Below are 16,026 nucleotides of genomic sequence, written 5' to 3'. Positions count from 1 at the left end.
TTATCCCCTTCTGGTGGAGGAAAGGGTGGGCCCAGAGAGGAGCTGTGAGCTGGTGAAGGTGGAGACGGGCCTGGAGCCCCCACCGCCTGCCCGCCAGCCCTGGGCTGCCCTGCGCAGGGGCACGCCTTGTCTGCGGCCTTTGTACCTAGCCCCTTCCCTTCCACACATAGCAGGACCTGGCCAGCGAACACTCACTGAAAGCTTGGGTGTGGACCAGCCATCGACTGGAGCTGCGCGGAGGCCCGGACATCTGGCTGGGAACCAGACCTACGGCTGAGGCTGGGAGGGTGTGGGATTAGGGAGTGGGAGAGAGGGAGGCTCCACACCGGGTGGCCTGGCTGTGGACCCCAGCCTTCCGGGAGATGGAAGAGCCCAGCCCCCACTGGACTAACCTGGTACTGAGCAGTGGGCTGAGCTCTGCTGGTGGGCTGTCATTGGCCAGGGAGGGTCTTGGCGTGTGGAGCCCTGGGCAGGACAATGGTTCTGATCCCCAGGGAGGAGGAAGTGAGGAGGAGCCAGCTGCTTCTTCGAGACTGTGCCCCACAAGGAGGAACTGGTGGGAGACGTGGAAGTGGCTGGGTGGGGTAGTAGGGCATGGGGGAGCATGATTGGCCGAGAACGGCTCTGTCATGAGGATGGGAGCGAGGGTCAAGGAGGACAGGTCCATTTGGGTTCCCTGACGGCAGGAGGCTCTGGTGCCTTGGAGGAAATTCTGATGGGGCAGATGGTGAGGGGTGCTGGTGGTGGGACCCCACAGGCGGGCCCCTGGATGCACAAGCTCTAGAGCGTTCAGGACTAAAACTGAACAGGGATAGCACAGGGCACTCTGGCCTGGTGGACCGCAGGGTGGGAGCTGGGTGTGGAGCCAGCCTCGGGGGCCACCTGGCCAGTGAGGTAATGCCAACCACCACACACCAAGAGGAGCCCCTCAGTCTGGGTAGGAGGGGACCCACATGAGTGGGGCTGGGCTGAGGGCCAGGGGACCCAGAACTTGGGGCTCAGGGGCGTCCCCATGCAAGGCTGGCACTCAGGGGGCTTGGTGGGCACAGGCTCCACCGTGCCTGGCATGCAGGGGCCCCAGGGAAAGGGGCAGAGTGCATGACTGCAGGGCACACAGAAAGGAAAGCCGGGATTCCCCAGGAGCTGACATCACACATCCAACCGCAGCCTGACAGGTAGTTTTTAAAAAAGGGAATGGATTTCTCTTTTTGATTGGGTTGCTTGTCTGCTTAAGAGAACTCAGACATGGTGGGTTTGGGTCTCAGCAAAGCTCTGAACCCACTCATGGAATTCTTGGGGACGGGAAAAGGGGGAGAGACCTCCCCTGTGCCAGGGGGCCGTGCCCCACGTAGCAGAGCAGCTGAAAGATTCAGTGCCAGCTCCCAGGGGTGTTGCTGCGGCAGCCACCAGCTTCCCGTACCCCCAGAGTTACAGTGAGGGACAACGGTGTGGCTGCAACCATGTGTTTATTCAAGCTGTGCAAAGCTGAGCACGCAAACGCAAATCTAACTTAGGAATATTTGCAGTGGCCCCGAGGTGGCCATGCTAGGTCTGCTTGGCTGAGAAGCACCTGGGCCCCTCAGACTAGTCATTGGGTCTGAAGAGCCCGGGGCACGGTGGCTCCTCCTTGCCTAGAAGCTAAAATATCTCGCTAAAGAAGAAAGCAAAAATCACAGTGGGTCTGGGGGCAGGGAGGGGCTAACAGAAACTATCCTGCCCTCTGGGGCTCCCCCTCTTCTTGGGGTAGGTGTGGCGGTGACAAAGGCAGGCTAGGGGGCTGGACTCAAAGCCTGCTGGCCTGCAAGGAAGGGCCCTCCATCTGTTAGGGGTGGTGGTGGGTCCTAGGGGACCCCTAGGGAGTCCCAGAGCCTGGCCCAGAGAGGTCCAGAGGATGCCAAGGAGATTCCCCACGGCCAGACTCAGGGGGAACCCACTCAGTACCACAGATGGGAGGTCTCTGCTGCCTTGGCTAGAGGTCAGGCTGTGGGCGGGGCCCAGTGGGGGTCAGCAGCCTGAGATGAGGCTGAGGGTCCCCTTCAGCTCAGCCTGCCTGTGCCTTGGGGGCTCCTGGACCTAGGAGGCCTGCTGTGGCTGAGACACTCTTTTAAGGGGGCACAAGTGGACCTGGGACCTCCAGCACTGCAGGGCAGAGGGCAAGGGCAGTTCCCCTGGGGGATTCTCCAGGGATGTCTAAGTCATTAAAAGCAGCTGAACAAGCAGGGGTGGGGATGCAGCCATCACTGTCGTGTGGGGGGGCCCAGGATGTCACTGCCACAAGTCCCCGGCCGCCGCCCCATTGTCATTTTCATGGAACTTGTGCAGGTGATCGGCGAACCTGTGGGCACAGAAACCTTTGCTGAGGCCGAGTATAAAAAGGAGAGAAATGAGTGTGTGTGGGGGGGCATGCACCATGTGACAGGCTTGGTGCTGGGGGCAGTGGGCATGGCAGGGGGCCGGGAACATGAAGAGGAGCACATGGTGCTAGGGGCTCAGTGCAGGGCCGTGGTGGGGCTAGGGTGCGCATCCTTACTTCTTGGCGCAGAAGGTGGCACAGTCCCTCTCCACACTCTCACTCCATGCCAGCTTGTAGAGCACCTGAACAGGCAGAGACACGGTGAGCTGCCTGTTCTGCGTCACAGCCACTCCTGTTGTCCACCTACAGCCCTTGGTTCTGGCCTCCCGGTACATGCAGGTTCACGCGGCCCAGGGCCCAGGGCGGTGGGCCTTAGAGATGCTCCTGTGCCCACCTGTTTCACACATGGTCAGACGGGCCTGGACACGGAGGTACCGTCCCTAACATTGCTGGGCATACTACTGGCAGGGCCAGGAATCTCTGGACCCTGGGGTCTGAGGTGGAGCCCAGGCTAGCCAGGTAGGGGTCACCTTGACTGTGGCCTCGCTGGGGGTGGGGGTCCCTGAGGCTGGAGCCTTCCATAGGTACTCCCTACCCTCTCCTCTCTTCCGACTCAGTGGACACGGAGGCATCACCAGGCCTCTGTGTGTGCTGTGCCCACTAACTGGAATGCCACTCTGCACCTATTCAGTTCAAGATGTCCTTTCTCTGTGCAGCCCACCTGGCTGTCCCTTAGTAGGGTTAGTCCGACCTGCCTTCCATCTGCCTCAGGCTCCCACGGTGGCCCTTCCCTCCACCGAGCCCCTCCCGGACGGGGCCCTGGATGGAGTCGGCCAGGCCTCTTTCACAGAGCGGCTGGGCTGCTGCCCCAGCCAGAGGGCACCAGGAGTGGGCTTGTTGTCCCCAGGGTGGGCTGAGGACCTTGAAGGGGAGAGAAGTGGCCAAGAGCAGACTGTGTGGCTTGGGGTTGGCCCAGGTGCCAGGCCACAGTGACAGGGTCCCTGCTGCTCCAGGATGTCGGAGAAGCATGGTGAACGCATCCCTGGCCGCCCGCCTGGACACTCACCAGGAAGACCAGGCAATGCAGGAACAGTGTGTAGAAGAAGCCAATGGTGCGCGCCATCTTGTTGGAGAGAACCAGACGCCCCTGGGGAGCAAGCAAGGTGTGGAGTGGGGATGGGGCAGGCCTCACCCTCTCCTGCCAGGCTGCCCCGGGCTCCTGCAGAGAGGGCCCCAGGGCAGGAGGGGAAGGTAGGGCGGGCAGCTGGGCTCCCACTCCACTCTATAGGTTGGGAGCTTGGGCCACAGGACTTCTAAGGAATGGCACTCGATTCTAGAACCTACCATGAATGATGCTACCTGTGGAGCTGTCCTGGAGAGGGAGGGACCCTGTTCAGGGTCACATGGCCACTCTTGGCAGGGCCTGAGGGGTCAGTGGGGTCCCTGGGGCTTCTCTAGACTGGGCTGGAAGGCAGGGGACGAGGTGCTCGGAGACAGAGGCTCCAGCCTATCCCAGGTGGGCACAGAGTGGGGGACTCACCATGCTGAGCGTGGCCTTGTCCCAGGGGCTCAGGCTCAGGTACTTCCGTTGCCGCTCCTGAAGGGAGAGGGACGATGAGGAGAGGACCCCAAAGGGCCCACAGTCTCTAGCTCACTGCAGAGAGGGACCCTGCCCTGCTGTCCCTACAGAACCCCAGGGGCTGCCAGGGGCCTCCCTGGTGCCTGGTCCCACTCAGCGTGACAGCCTCGGCTCCCCCAACATCTGTGTGAGCACCCGCAATGAGAGCTGCCTCCTGCCCTCTGCGGTGGCCCATTCTGCCTTTGGGAAAGTCTTCACGGGCAGGGCTTCTGCAGTCTGACAGGTGGAGGAGAGTTAGAGGGTGGTGCCCCCTACAGGTCACCTGACACTGGGAGCTCTTTGCTTGTCTGCCTGCCCCCTGAGAGCGTGCACCCGGGATTAACCCACTCACGGTCGCACACCCTCACGTAGCCATCAGCAGGTGTTCCTGGCACTCTGGGCCTGTCTGGGGTGGACTCTGAGCCTCCGTGGCACCAAAGTGGCTGTGGAGGCTGCCCTGGTGGTCTGGTGCATGTAGGGGTGCAGTGTGGGCGTGCAGGACTGAGGCTGTGCCTGAGCGAACACACCAGGGCTGGTGGGGTGGGGACCGAGGGACAGCTGAGGCTAGGTGAGTGGGTGGGTTCTCCGGGCTTCCCTGTGGCCTGCGCACCGTGGGCCAGCCGAGCATGCCCCTGCCCTGCCCCGCCTGGAGGCCGTCGCACGCACCCGCTTGCTGAAGGAGGAGAAGGGGTCCAGGCGCTCCTCATACTGGGACGAGTACCGCAGCTCTGTGTCGTCGCTGCCGCCGCCCTGCATGGGGGAAGAAGGAGACACCCAGTCACGGGGCCCAATAGGAAGACCAGGGCTGAGGGACCACAGGCTGGCAGGGTCACCGGGAGCCTCAGTTTCCTCATCAGCACAACAGAGGTGGGGGAGGGGCCCTGAGGGACCACGTGAATGTGGCTGGTGCCACGTGTACAGGGCAGTGCCCCCGCGTCGGAGGTCTCCCACCCGGGTCAGGGCCTTGGTGCCTCAGGGCAGGTAGGGAACTAAGGCCCAGAGAGGGGCTGGAACGTACAAGACGGACAGGGCTGGGTCCATGCAGGGCGGTGGGTTTGGAGGGGGTTCTGGGAGTGTGTGGGTGGCTGTGGGGCGCAGGCAGCCACCTGAGACAGGAGAGACCCCCCCAGCCAGCCGCCTGGTGTGTAGTGCTAGTTTGCACAGAGTCTGGGCGCCCTCTGGTGGCCTGAGCATAGCTTCAACTGGTGGAATGGGGGCTAGTGGCTGAGGGTCTTGTCCCAGGGAGGTGCCCACATGAATGTCACTGCTCCTGCCTCCTGCCGTCCAATCTGTCTGCCCACAGTCACAGAAGGGGTTTCCTTGCACAAGGTGGTCCCCTGTGAGGACTGGGGACTGAGAGAAGCCAGGGCCCTCCTTGGCCCAGAATGGAGTACATGGGTTTTCTCTTGATTGGTTTTGGGGTGTTGGACCAAATTCTGGTATGGCTTTTTAAAAAAAATAGAATTTTAAAACATACAGATTCCCCAGGGCCTGTCCTGCATGTTCAAAACCGCTGGGGTTAAATTTCCAGATCCTGGGTCAGCTAGTGGATTATCCCCATTTCACAGAGGGGTCACCCGTCGGCCTGGGGTCTGTGACCCCTGCCTCTTGCAGTACCTCCTCATGTCCTGGCTGGTTCTGATGAATGAACCTCCACAAGGGCTCCACTGTGAGGGGCTCTCCCCAGCTTAGGGAGGACAGGTGGCAGGCAGGGGGGGGCCAGAAGGCCTCTGGGGGCGCCCAGGCCCAGTGCTGCCCAGCAGGGCACTGCCCCTGCCCCTCCGGCCTCAGAGTCCACAGACCAGCTCTCTCCCTGCCCGGCACCCCTGGGGCCGAAGTTGAGGAGGGCACTCACCCGGCCAGGATAGCTCTGCAGGAACTTGATCTTCTCAAACAGCTTGATGTTGTCGGCGCGCAGGCTGTCCAGCTCGCTCTGCAGGGCCTGGATGGTGTGCTGGGCCAGGCGGCTCTCCTGCGGGCAGGCAGCGGGTGGGCAGGTGGGCAGGGCTAGGGTGCACGGGGTGGGGGGAGGCCTGCATGCTGGCACAGGTCAGGGGCTCTGTCTACCTGGAGCCCCTTCTTTGCCCGTGGCCATCTCCTTGACCTACTAGACTCTGCTCAAAGCTGCCAGCTCTGGGAAGTACCCCTTCTCCTCCTGTGACCCCACCCCGGGCAGAAGTCACAGTTCTTGGGTCAGGTTTCTTCAGGTTTTGTTTGTTTATGGGATTATCAGCCTTGAAAAAGTCCTTATTGAGATATAATTCATAGAACATAAGTGTACAATTTACTTGTTTTCTTTAGTATATTCACAATGTTATGTAACTATCGCCACTAATTCCAGAACATCTCTATCACCCCAATAGGAAATCCCAAACCTGTTGGCAGTCACGCCCCTGTCCCTCCTCCCCCAGCCCCTGGCGACCACGGATCTGCTTTCTGTCTCTGTGGATTTGCCTGTTCCGGACATTTCATATAAATGGAATCCTATGGGCCGGCCCCGTGGCTTAGCGGTTAAGTGCGTGCGCTCCGCTGCCGGCGGCCCGGGTTCGGATCCCGGGTGCGCACCGAGGCACCACTCCTCCAGCCATGCTGAGGCCGCGTCCCACATACAGCAACTAGAAGGATGTGCAGCTATGACAGACAACTATGTACTGGGGCTTTGGGGGAAAAATAAATAAATAAAATCCTAAAAAAAAAAAAAAAAAAAAAAAAAAAAAAAAAATAAATGGAATCCTACGCGATGTGATCTGAATGTTTGCCAATCTAGGGGCAAAGTGAAGTGAGATCTTGTTTTTCAATTTATTCAAATGTTTAAAGAGGTGTTTTCTTCACACTGCTAAAAATTCAAACAGGACAAAAAAGGACAGGGTCTTATGGCGGTTCCTCAAAAATTTACGCATAGAATTACCAAATGATCCAGCAATTCCACACCTGGGTATATACCCCAAAGAATGGAAAGCAGGGACTCCAAGAGATATTTGCACACCCATTTTCATAACAGCATTATTCACAGAAGCCAAAAGGTGGAAGCAACCCAAGTGTCCATCGACGGATGAACGGATAAGCAAAATGTGGTCTATACACACAGTGGAGTACCATTCAGCCTTAAAAAGGAAAAAATTCTGACACATGCTACAACATGGATGAACCTGGAGGACATTATGCTGAGTGAAACAAGCTAGTTACAAAAAGATAAATACTGCATGATTCTACTTATATGAGGTCCCTAGAGTAGTCAAATTCAGAGACAGAAAGTAGAAGGGTGGTTACCAGGGGTTGAGGGGGAGGGGGAATGGGGAGTTAGTGCTCAATGGGGACAGAGTTTCAATTTGGGAAGATGAAAAAGTTCTGGAAATGGATGGTTGTGATGGTTGCATAACAATGTGAATATACTTAATGCCACTGAACTGTATGCTTAAAAATGGTTAAGATGGTAAATTTTATGTTATGTATGTTTTAGCACAATTTGTAAAAAGTACATGGTAAAAAGCCTAGATTTTTAAAGCAAAAGGTAGAATATACCTATAAACACTTGCCTTTTCTCCTCCACTTAAGCTATTTTGAAGGCCTTCTTTTAAGGGCTGTGTAGCCTGCCACAGCGTGGTTGTCCCTGGTCCCCGAGGGGCACGTGGGCATTCCCATTCCACTGCTCGTGCAGCCAGCTGTGAAGGGAGCAGCCTTGCTGGTCCCTCATTTGAAGCCTCTTGCTCCGGAGCCCAGATCACAGAGGGTCCCATTGAATCTGTCCCACTCTTGTCACTGGGCCAGCACTGAGCCTGGCCCACAGTGGGCACTCAGGAGATGTCTACCTCCCCTGGCCTGAGCCTGGAGACTCCATAGGAGGAACTGTGGGTTTGGAGAGGAAGGGCCTAGAAATTCCATCATCACTCAAGCAGTGACACTGTGAGAAAGATGGGAACCTCCTTGGCTCCTGCTCCCACTGTGAGAACCTTCAGGGGGACCTGGGCTGGCTCTGTGGGATGGGGGATCTGCTGAGTCCCCAAGGCTAGGATGGTGCCACCTCTAGCTGCTGCCCTGGTCGTCACCGGGCCCTCTGTACTCTGGATCCAGCGTCCACTCGCTCCATGGGGACGCCCTGGTCTCAGCCTCGGCCTTTGTGTCCTGGACACCCCATGCTCCTGCTTTGCTCCCTCCTCCCCATCCCCTCTTGTCTTCTGTTCCTCTCTCTTCCGGGGACCACAGCCATCTGCTGGCGCTGCAGTCACCATCCGAGTGTCAACAACGCCCATGTGGAGGCCCATCTTAAAGGCCCAGATGCAACTGGACGGGTCACCTTTGCAGACTGCCCTTCCTCACGGTGCCCCTCCAGGAGGCCCACCAGCCGGGGGCTCAGCAGCCAGTGGGCTCGCTCCAACCCCCCAGAGCTCCTGGACATCTCTAGACTGTTCATCTTTTTGGGCTAAAGACTCTCCTCTCTCCCACCTGCTCCTGCTTCTCCATTCCCACCTGATTTAGATGTTTCTTCCTGGACGATGGTGACCCCTCCCTAGTTGTCTTCCTGGGCCAGCCTTCTGTCCTGAATTGGCTGCCCCACTGACCTTTATTACTCTCCATCCTGGCAGTGTCCGTCCCCTGCTTAAATCTTTTGGCAGCACCCCAGCCTGGGGTGCTTGCCTGGTTTTGTTCCTGCAGGCCTGGAACGACCCACACTCCCTTCGGTGCCCTGTCTCTGCTCACGGAGTCTCCTTTGAGTGTATGATTTTTTTCAAAGGCCAGCTTGGCATGACCTCCACCAGGAAGCCCCCCTTGACTGCACAGAACAAATCTAATCCCACTGCAGTTCATGGTCTGTGACACATATCTCTCCCCTAAGCCTGTGTGTCCCCCACTGTGTCCTCAGGTCCAAGGAGTGTAGGGTAGGGAAAGACATGACTCACAGCCTCCAGCTCCTGGTTCCGGGTACGGAAGCGCTCCCGCTGGCTGGAGATGATGGAGAGCAGCGAATCTACCTGGCCCTCAGGGAGGGAGCCACTGGCTGGTGCAGAGGGTCCTAGGAGGCAGGAGAGAGTGGCTTGGGGTGGTAGGAGGCAGAGCCCAGCCCTGGGCCCTCAGGTCGAGTGGCCCAGCCCCAAGGGAGCTCTGGGGTGCCATGGGGTGGAAGGCACAAGGTGTTTGAGCACAAGGTGCTGTGAGGTCGGGGAAGGGGGAGGGGCGGCCAAGGGAGCAGGGAGGGGTGTGACATGAGAACAGGGGCCCTGGGAGGGGAGGGCCCAGGCAGGCTCCCCGCCTGCACTGTCTGAGGGCCAGCCCCAAAGCCCCCTCCCCATAACTCTAGACTTGGATCTGAGACCCCTGCATCCGTCAGACTGGGCCCCCAGTTCCTGGGGAAGCAAAGGGCACTGGGAGGCCATGGGCACCCCACCCCCATCATGTCTTGGCCCAGCAGCCCCAGTTCCGGCCCAAGGAGGCCCCCTCCCTCCAGCGCTGGGAGCTCCCTGGCTGCGTCTCAGCGTCGAGGCCTCCTCAAGGAGCGGACCACCACCCACCAGCCTTTGACAGGCCACTGGCAGGGCCGAGGCAGTCAGGGTCCCTAGGTGGGGGTGTCAGGCTAAGGTCTAGAAGGGCAAGTTGGGGGATCACTCCCTCTTTTTGGTTGCTGCTGCATTCTCGGGGTGGAGGGACCTTGACCTTCTTTGAGGGAGGGGAGTGCTCTTTAGGGCTCAGGGCTCGGGCCGCACCACCTCTTCCCTCTTCCCTCTCCCACCCTGCCCATCGTGGTCAGGTCGGCCCCTCCTCACCATAGAATAGGGCGGTGGCCTCCTTGATGGGCTCTGGGATCTTCTCCAGGCCGCGCTCAGCTGCACCCTGCAAGGAAGAGGGAGAGTGAATGGCGCTGCCACACGCAGCATTGAACACACCCTTTCAGGGTGCCAAGCAGATGGGGGGCTGGGAGCAGGTGGGCTGGTCTGGTGGCAGGGGCCAGCAGTGGGCACAGCAGTGGCCACAGGAGGGCCTGGAGAGGACGTCTCGCATAGGTCATCAAGGAGAAGGCTGGGCCCCGAGGTCACCCTGAGGCCAGAGCTCAGCGAGGGGCTCCCACCTGTCACTTGGCCCCGACGGGCATCAGAGGTGGGGTGACCCCAGCCCTGCAGCCAGCCTGCCACGTGACCTGGGCCAGCCCAGCTTCTCTGCTGGAGCCCCATTTCTTCATCTGCATAACGAGGTGGGTGATGTGATGACTTCAGGGCCCCTTTGGCTCCAGCCTTCTACGATCTCAGGGCCTCAGGTCCCCTAGCTGTGAGATGGTGGAGAATCCAGGCCTTGCTTCTGCCCTCAGCTCCCAGGGCAGGGGTCCAAGCCGGGGCCTGGAAGCTTTGTGCCAGCTCGAGGAAGCCTGCCCCTCTGCCCTGTGGCCTGGCATCCCAAATTGGGCCTTCGTGGTGAAGTGAGCAGGCCAAACCCAGAAGGTGTGGGTGACAGCCCCTGTGGGCCTCGGGGCGGGGCGGGACACCAGTTGCCTGAGGAATGGGCTGTTTACCTGGGAAGTCGGCATTTTGTGAGGCTGAAAGAGCCCTGGGCAGGTGGTGAGGGGGCAGGGGGAAGGGGGTGGGCTCACCTCGGCGTCCGGCCGCTGGATGGACTGGATGGTGCTGAGGTCCTGCTCCAGGCGGGCGATCAGGTCCCTCTGCTCAGCTGCCGTGGTCATGGCCTCGGTGACGTGGACCTGCAGCTCTGCACAGCGCCCTGAGCCGAAAGGAAGATGTGGCCATCAGTGGGAGCCCGGTGGAACCCACGGTGCCTTCCCCACCCCGCCTCTCCAACCCACAGCCTGCGCCACTGCCTAAGGGCCACTGTTAGAACAGCCAGCAGGGGCAGGGGCACTCCTGGCCCTAAGAACTCACTGTGCTCGTGAAATTCCTTGGGTAGGGGACGGAGCCCAGGTCAGGGATCTAGGAGACATCGGTACACCCTGGCTCTGCCATGAGCAGCTGGGTGAGCCTGGCCGACCCCTTCCCTCTCCAGGCTCCACCTTGCCCCTCTCAAGCAGGGCAAGGGATTGAACCCAAAGAGCCCCAAGTTCCTTCCAGGGCTGATGCCCTGGGAAGACAACCAGAGGGAGGCCTCGGGGTAGGAGTGGCGGAGAGGTGTGGGGGTGGGGTGGGGGGGTGGGCAGGCCTCCTTCAGACCCAGCAGAGAGAGGGTGAGGGAGTGGGGGTTCCACTTGTGGAGCAGACCCCAGCCTTGCTTGGCCCCTCCCCCAACAGGCTCCAGGGCAGTGGTGGGGATGGGGTGGCCCCCAGGAACCCCCTGACCAACAGCCCTGACCTCTCCCCCATCCAAGTGCCAGGTATCGTCTTTACAACAAAGAAAATCCAAAATAATTCTGTGTGGAAACTTTTCTGCCCCTTTGGGGGTGGGAGACGTTGGGAAGTTCCCCAGCCCAGGCCCCTCAAACCCGAGTTTGAGGTCTGGCCCTACCTCTGGTGGGCTGTGTGACTCTGGGCAGCCGACTTGCCCTGCCTGGGCCTCATTTGTAAAATGGTGACAAGAAACCTTGCTCAGGGCCACAGAGCGGGCGGCCAAGGCCTGAGGCTCTGGGTGCTGTTCTTTGGGGTAGACTGCATGGCCACCAGGGGGCACTGTGGCCTCAGAAATGCCCAGACCCCAAGCTGTGGGCAGAGCCAGTGGAATGGTCCCTGTACCCTCCCAGGTGGACTCGCCCCTCACCATGCGGCCTGCTGGCCAGCGGCCATCCTGGCCCTGGCTGGGCTTAGAGCCCTGGGTCAGGGTGGGGCAGCCGGCCTCACCCCCACCTGCTCCATCCCCTGGGTGCCCACTGCACGCCAGTCTCTTTACACACCTCACAACAGTCTGATCAGTCAGAAAAGATGACCCTCATTTTACAGATGAAGAACTGGGGCTTCCCGGCCTGGGATCAAACCCAAGGGTGTCCCTCCCTAGCCATGGCTAAGCCCTTCCTCACACCAGGGTGTCCACTTGTTCAGGTCCTGAACGGATTTCTTCCTTCACACATCACTGAGCCCCCTCTATACCTGGCAGGCAGGCAGTGTTGGCGCAACTGAGGGGTCCGAGGTGGGGCTGGGGGAAGGGGCTGGACCTGAGGGCAGGGCCAGGTCATGGAGGGACAACTATGGGTGGCAGGGTTGGGGTCTGGCCTTCAGCTGGGAGGCCCTGGGTGGCCTACAAGGGCTTTAAGCAGACCCTGTGGGGGAGAGACCCAGAGGGCCCCCAAATGCCATGACCCACTGGCCTGGGGGCGGGGTCCTTGGTCCCCGACCTGTGGGATGGGACTGAAGAGCAGGGTCACCTTGCTGCACCACACCGGCTTAGGAGGGGAGGTGGACAGAAGTCGTGGTGAGATGTGGGGAGAGGGACCTTGGGAGGGGACAAGTTCAGTTCTGGGCACTGGATGTCCATAGGGACACCCACAAACAGGAACATGTCCAAAAATGGTGCTGGGACTGATCCTGTGGGGGTGGGTAGACACACCCCTGCAAGGGTGCGGAGCCCAGAGAAGGCTCAGGTGAGTAGCATCCCACCTCGAGGGATGAGGGCCCCAGGACGGATGGGACAGGGTGGAGGTGGGGAACCTATGGAGAGGGGGACTGCTGTCCAGCCAGAGTGAGCCCTCGTCCCTGGAGGTGTGCATGCAGCCTGGTGAGGAAGGGACCCACGCACGGCAAGAGGGCTGGATAAAATGCCAGCTAGATGACTCCCTGGACTGCTTGTTTTATCTGCCACCAGCCCGTGGCGATCCAGCCCCTAAGGTGGGAGCAACTTGTAGCTCCCGGAGCCATCTGTGGACACAGGGGCGACAGGAGGATGCCGAGCCCGGGTTTCCTGTGCCTGTGGGGGTGGCACACAGGTCCCTGCCCAAGCACGCGTGACGCTCTGTGCATACACGGGCCCTGACAGCAAACCCTCCGTCCTAGGCTGCCCCAGCCAGCTGGTGCCGGGCCACTTGGTTAAGCTGGCCTGGAGGGCCTGCCACTGCCACTGCTGCAGATGCTCCCAGACACTGGGTTAGCTGCTGAGGGGATCTCTGGGGGTACAAGGCTGAGTTTGGGGGTGGCCGTCCCTGAAGAGGTGGCTCTGGGTGAAATGGAGGGCTGGCTGGCGGGCACTGGCAGCAGACATGGGGGATGGCTGCTCCTGAGGCACAGGGAGGAGGCTGGGCAAGGTGCGGCAGTGGAGGGGATGGGGTAAGGCTGAAGGAAGACCTGGGGCAGGGGCGGGGAACCTGAGGCGACAGGGGCAAGGCCTGGACGCTGCCCAGGAGCCCAGCTGGATCCCAGTGGTGAACCATCACTCCAGGCTGGAGGGATGAGAAGGCCAGGAGACCGACAGTGTGGACATCCCCAAGGGAGGGGCTTCAGTTACCAAGCCCGCTCTGAGACATGGACCTGGAGCCACTTAAATCTGCCACGTGAGAGTACCCTGGCTGCCACCCCCTACTTTCCTCTGCCTCCTCTGCTGGGGGAAGGAACACACAGACCAAGAAATTAAGGTCATGTCTCCGGTGGCCGCTTGGTGCCCTAAGCTGGAGTGTGGCAGAACTGAGCTTGAATTCGGGGCCTGGGGCAAGGCAGTGGAAGGTACTAGAGAGAGTTGTGAACCCACTGTTGTACAGAACCCAGGAGGGGAGACCTGCACCTGGAACTGGCCCCCTAAACGGGAAAGGGGAGAGCAGCAGCGTGGTTTGCTCTGGTGAGCAGGAAGGGCTAGTGGAACAGCTAAGAGGACGTGCGTGTGGAGGAATGCACCCACAGGCCTGAGGCTGGAGGTGTAGGCTGGGGAGAGCTCGGGGGCCTGGGGTGGCTGAGTCCCTCAGCAGCAGACACAGAAGCCCAGACAGCACTGCAGTGAGAATGGCCAGAACCTCCTGGAACACTGACATTTTCAGGGGTGTCCTGCAGGAAGCAGGGGGAGATCAGGAGGAAGTGTGTTAAGGCACCAAGTTGAATAGGAACCGTCGATGAGCAGGGAGGAGCCACTGGTCAAGGAAGGCTGAGCAAGGTGCGGGCTAGAGCGAATCCACTGGTGAGAGTTTGGTCAGGGCAGTGGAGGGGCAGGGAGCAGCAGGGGTATGGGGAGGGACCTGGGGACCACTCTGGACAGATGCCAGATGGGGCAGAGCGATGGGCAGCCCTGGTGTGGGATGTGCTCAAGAAACAGGGTCTCCAGGAGCACAGAGCATGCAGAATGGAGCGTCTGCAGCTGGGAAAAGCTGGTGGAGAGAGAGAGGCCATCTAGGAGAGGAAGGGGTGACGGCCGGATGAGCGCCAGCGCGTGGAGAGAGAAACCCTTGCCTCTGAAAGGTGGCCCATGTGAGAAGGTTCAAGTCAGCGTCCCCCCCCCCCCCCCCCCGCCCCACGCCTTATGAAGGTTTATGGGACCTCCACCTTCTGGGAGAATCTGGGAAGGCTCTGAGAGGGTGTATTTCACAGAGGGGAGAAAGAAATCAAAGCACTATCAAGGCTGAGACCTAAGGAGACTGGACTCCATGAGGTATGGTCAAGGCATGATTTCCCACTGCGGGTTGGTGAAATGTGGAAATGTCACAATTGATGTCGGATGGCCAGGCCTGGGGGTGTCTGACCCACGGCTTTCCTGAAGGCGGGGTCCCTTCGGTATTCAATCAGCCACCTGCAAGCCAGGTCTCTGCTTGGAGGGCTCTGCGGGGAGCTGAGCTGCCCACACATCCACCTCTCCTTGCCTCTGCACCTATATGTCCCCACAGGTAGCCAGAGGGAAGTGCTGAGTGCTCCCCGTGCCTGCGGGGGCCAGCCCCTCGCTCCTGTGCAAGGGCGCCCTCTCCTGCAGCCTCAGCCCTGCTTCCTTTCCACGGGCATCCAAGCGCGTTATTCTCCCCTCTGACACACACACACACACACACACACACACACACTCTTGACTCCACTGCCCTCCAGCAGAACCCCCTGAAGAAGTTGTTTCTTCTCAAGTGTCCACGTCTTAAACTCTTCCAGTCAAACTTGGATGCCCACCCTGCCCACTGTCCTTTCCCAGGTCACTGATGACCTTGCATATCGCTATCTCCTCAGCCCTCATCTGACTGACTCATCAGCACCTGGTTTCCAGGTCGATGCACCCTCCTGGGCCTCCTTCCCCGAGAGCTGCCCTTTCTCAGTTTCCTTTGCTGGGTCTCCTCCTCATGAAGCTGTGGACACTGCCGCCCCTGGGGGCGCCGCCCAGCATGCCTTCTTCTCTGTCACTCTGGCCACCTTGAGAGCCACTGACAAGCCAGTGACTCTCTGCGTGTATCTGCAGTCCACAGCTCTCCCTGTGCTTGTCACGTGGATGTCCACACTTAACAGGTCCAAACAGAAGCCTGACCTGCCCCGCCCCGGCCTGCTCCCCCAGCAGGCCCCCTGTGGCACAGCCCCAGAGGTGGCGTCCTCAGGGATGAGAGGAGCAGAGGCAGAGCCATCCTTCAGTGGCTCACACCAAACCCTGGGGCCGTCCTCACTCCTCACTCTCACTCCTGACATCTGATCTGTCTCAAATCCTACTTTTGGCTCTCCCTTCAGAATATATCCAGAATCCAATCACTTTCCACCACTGCCCCCTCCCCGGTCGGAGTCACAACCTCTCATCTGGATTGTGGCAGTGGCCTCCTCATTGGCCTTCCTTCTGCCACCCTCACCCCTTTCATATAGTCCTGAAGCAGCCCTGAAGCAGCAGCCAGAGAGCCTTTTTTTTTTTTTTTTGTGAGGAAGATCAGCCCTGAGCTAACATCCATGCTAATCCTCCTCTTTTTGCTGAGGCAGACTGGCTCTGAGCTAACATCTGTTGCCAATCCTCCTCCTTTTTTTTCCCCCAAAGCCCCAGTAGATAGTTGCATGTCATAGTTGCACATCCTTCTAGTTGCTGTATGTGGGACGCAGCCTCAGCATGGCCGGACAAGTGGTGCGTTGGTGCGCGCCCAGGATCCGAACCCAGGCCGCCCGTAGTGGAGCGTGCGCACTTAACCGCTAAGCCATGGGGCCGGCCCCAGAGAGAGCCTTTTAAACAGTAAGATCAGACCGCTCTGTCCAAACCCTCAGAGGAACAG

The 16,026-nt window shown here is 59.8% G+C and overlaps 1 protein-coding gene across 1 annotated transcript in view; it reads right to left on the bottom strand.

Moving 5' to 3' along the window:
• Positions 1-1,449: 1,449 nt before the first annotated feature.
• LOC147913683 (protein CASP) overlaps positions 1,450-16,026 on the bottom strand; it is a 25,396-nt gene continuing 10,819 nt past the window's right edge. Inside the window, exons 2-10 of the mRNA XM_087417694.1 lie at positions 10,549-10,676; positions 9,731-9,797; positions 8,870-8,982; positions 5,827-5,943; positions 4,638-4,721; positions 3,894-3,950; positions 3,420-3,500; positions 2,531-2,595; positions 1,450-2,335 (exon numbers count right to left, since the gene is read on the bottom strand). Coding sequence (XP_087273820.1) covers positions 2,266-2,335; positions 2,531-2,595; positions 3,420-3,500; positions 3,894-3,950; positions 4,638-4,721; positions 5,827-5,943; positions 8,870-8,982; positions 9,731-9,797; positions 10,549-10,638 — 744 coding nt within the window. The 5' untranslated portion in view covers positions 10,639-10,676 and the 3' untranslated portion in view covers positions 1,450-2,265. The remainder of the gene's footprint in view (positions 2,336-2,530; positions 2,596-3,419; positions 3,501-3,893; positions 3,951-4,637; positions 4,722-5,826; positions 5,944-8,869; positions 8,983-9,730; positions 9,798-10,548; positions 10,677-16,026) is intronic.

This window comes from Ceratotherium simum, chromosome 26 (assembly GCF_057802395.1).
Source record: "Ceratotherium simum simum isolate JZ-2026a chromosome 26, ASM5780239v1, whole genome shotgun sequence".
Taxonomy (NCBI): Eukaryota; Metazoa; Chordata; class Mammalia; order Perissodactyla; family Rhinocerotidae; genus Ceratotherium; species Ceratotherium simum.
This window is presented reverse-complemented; position numbering and strand designations above follow the sequence as displayed.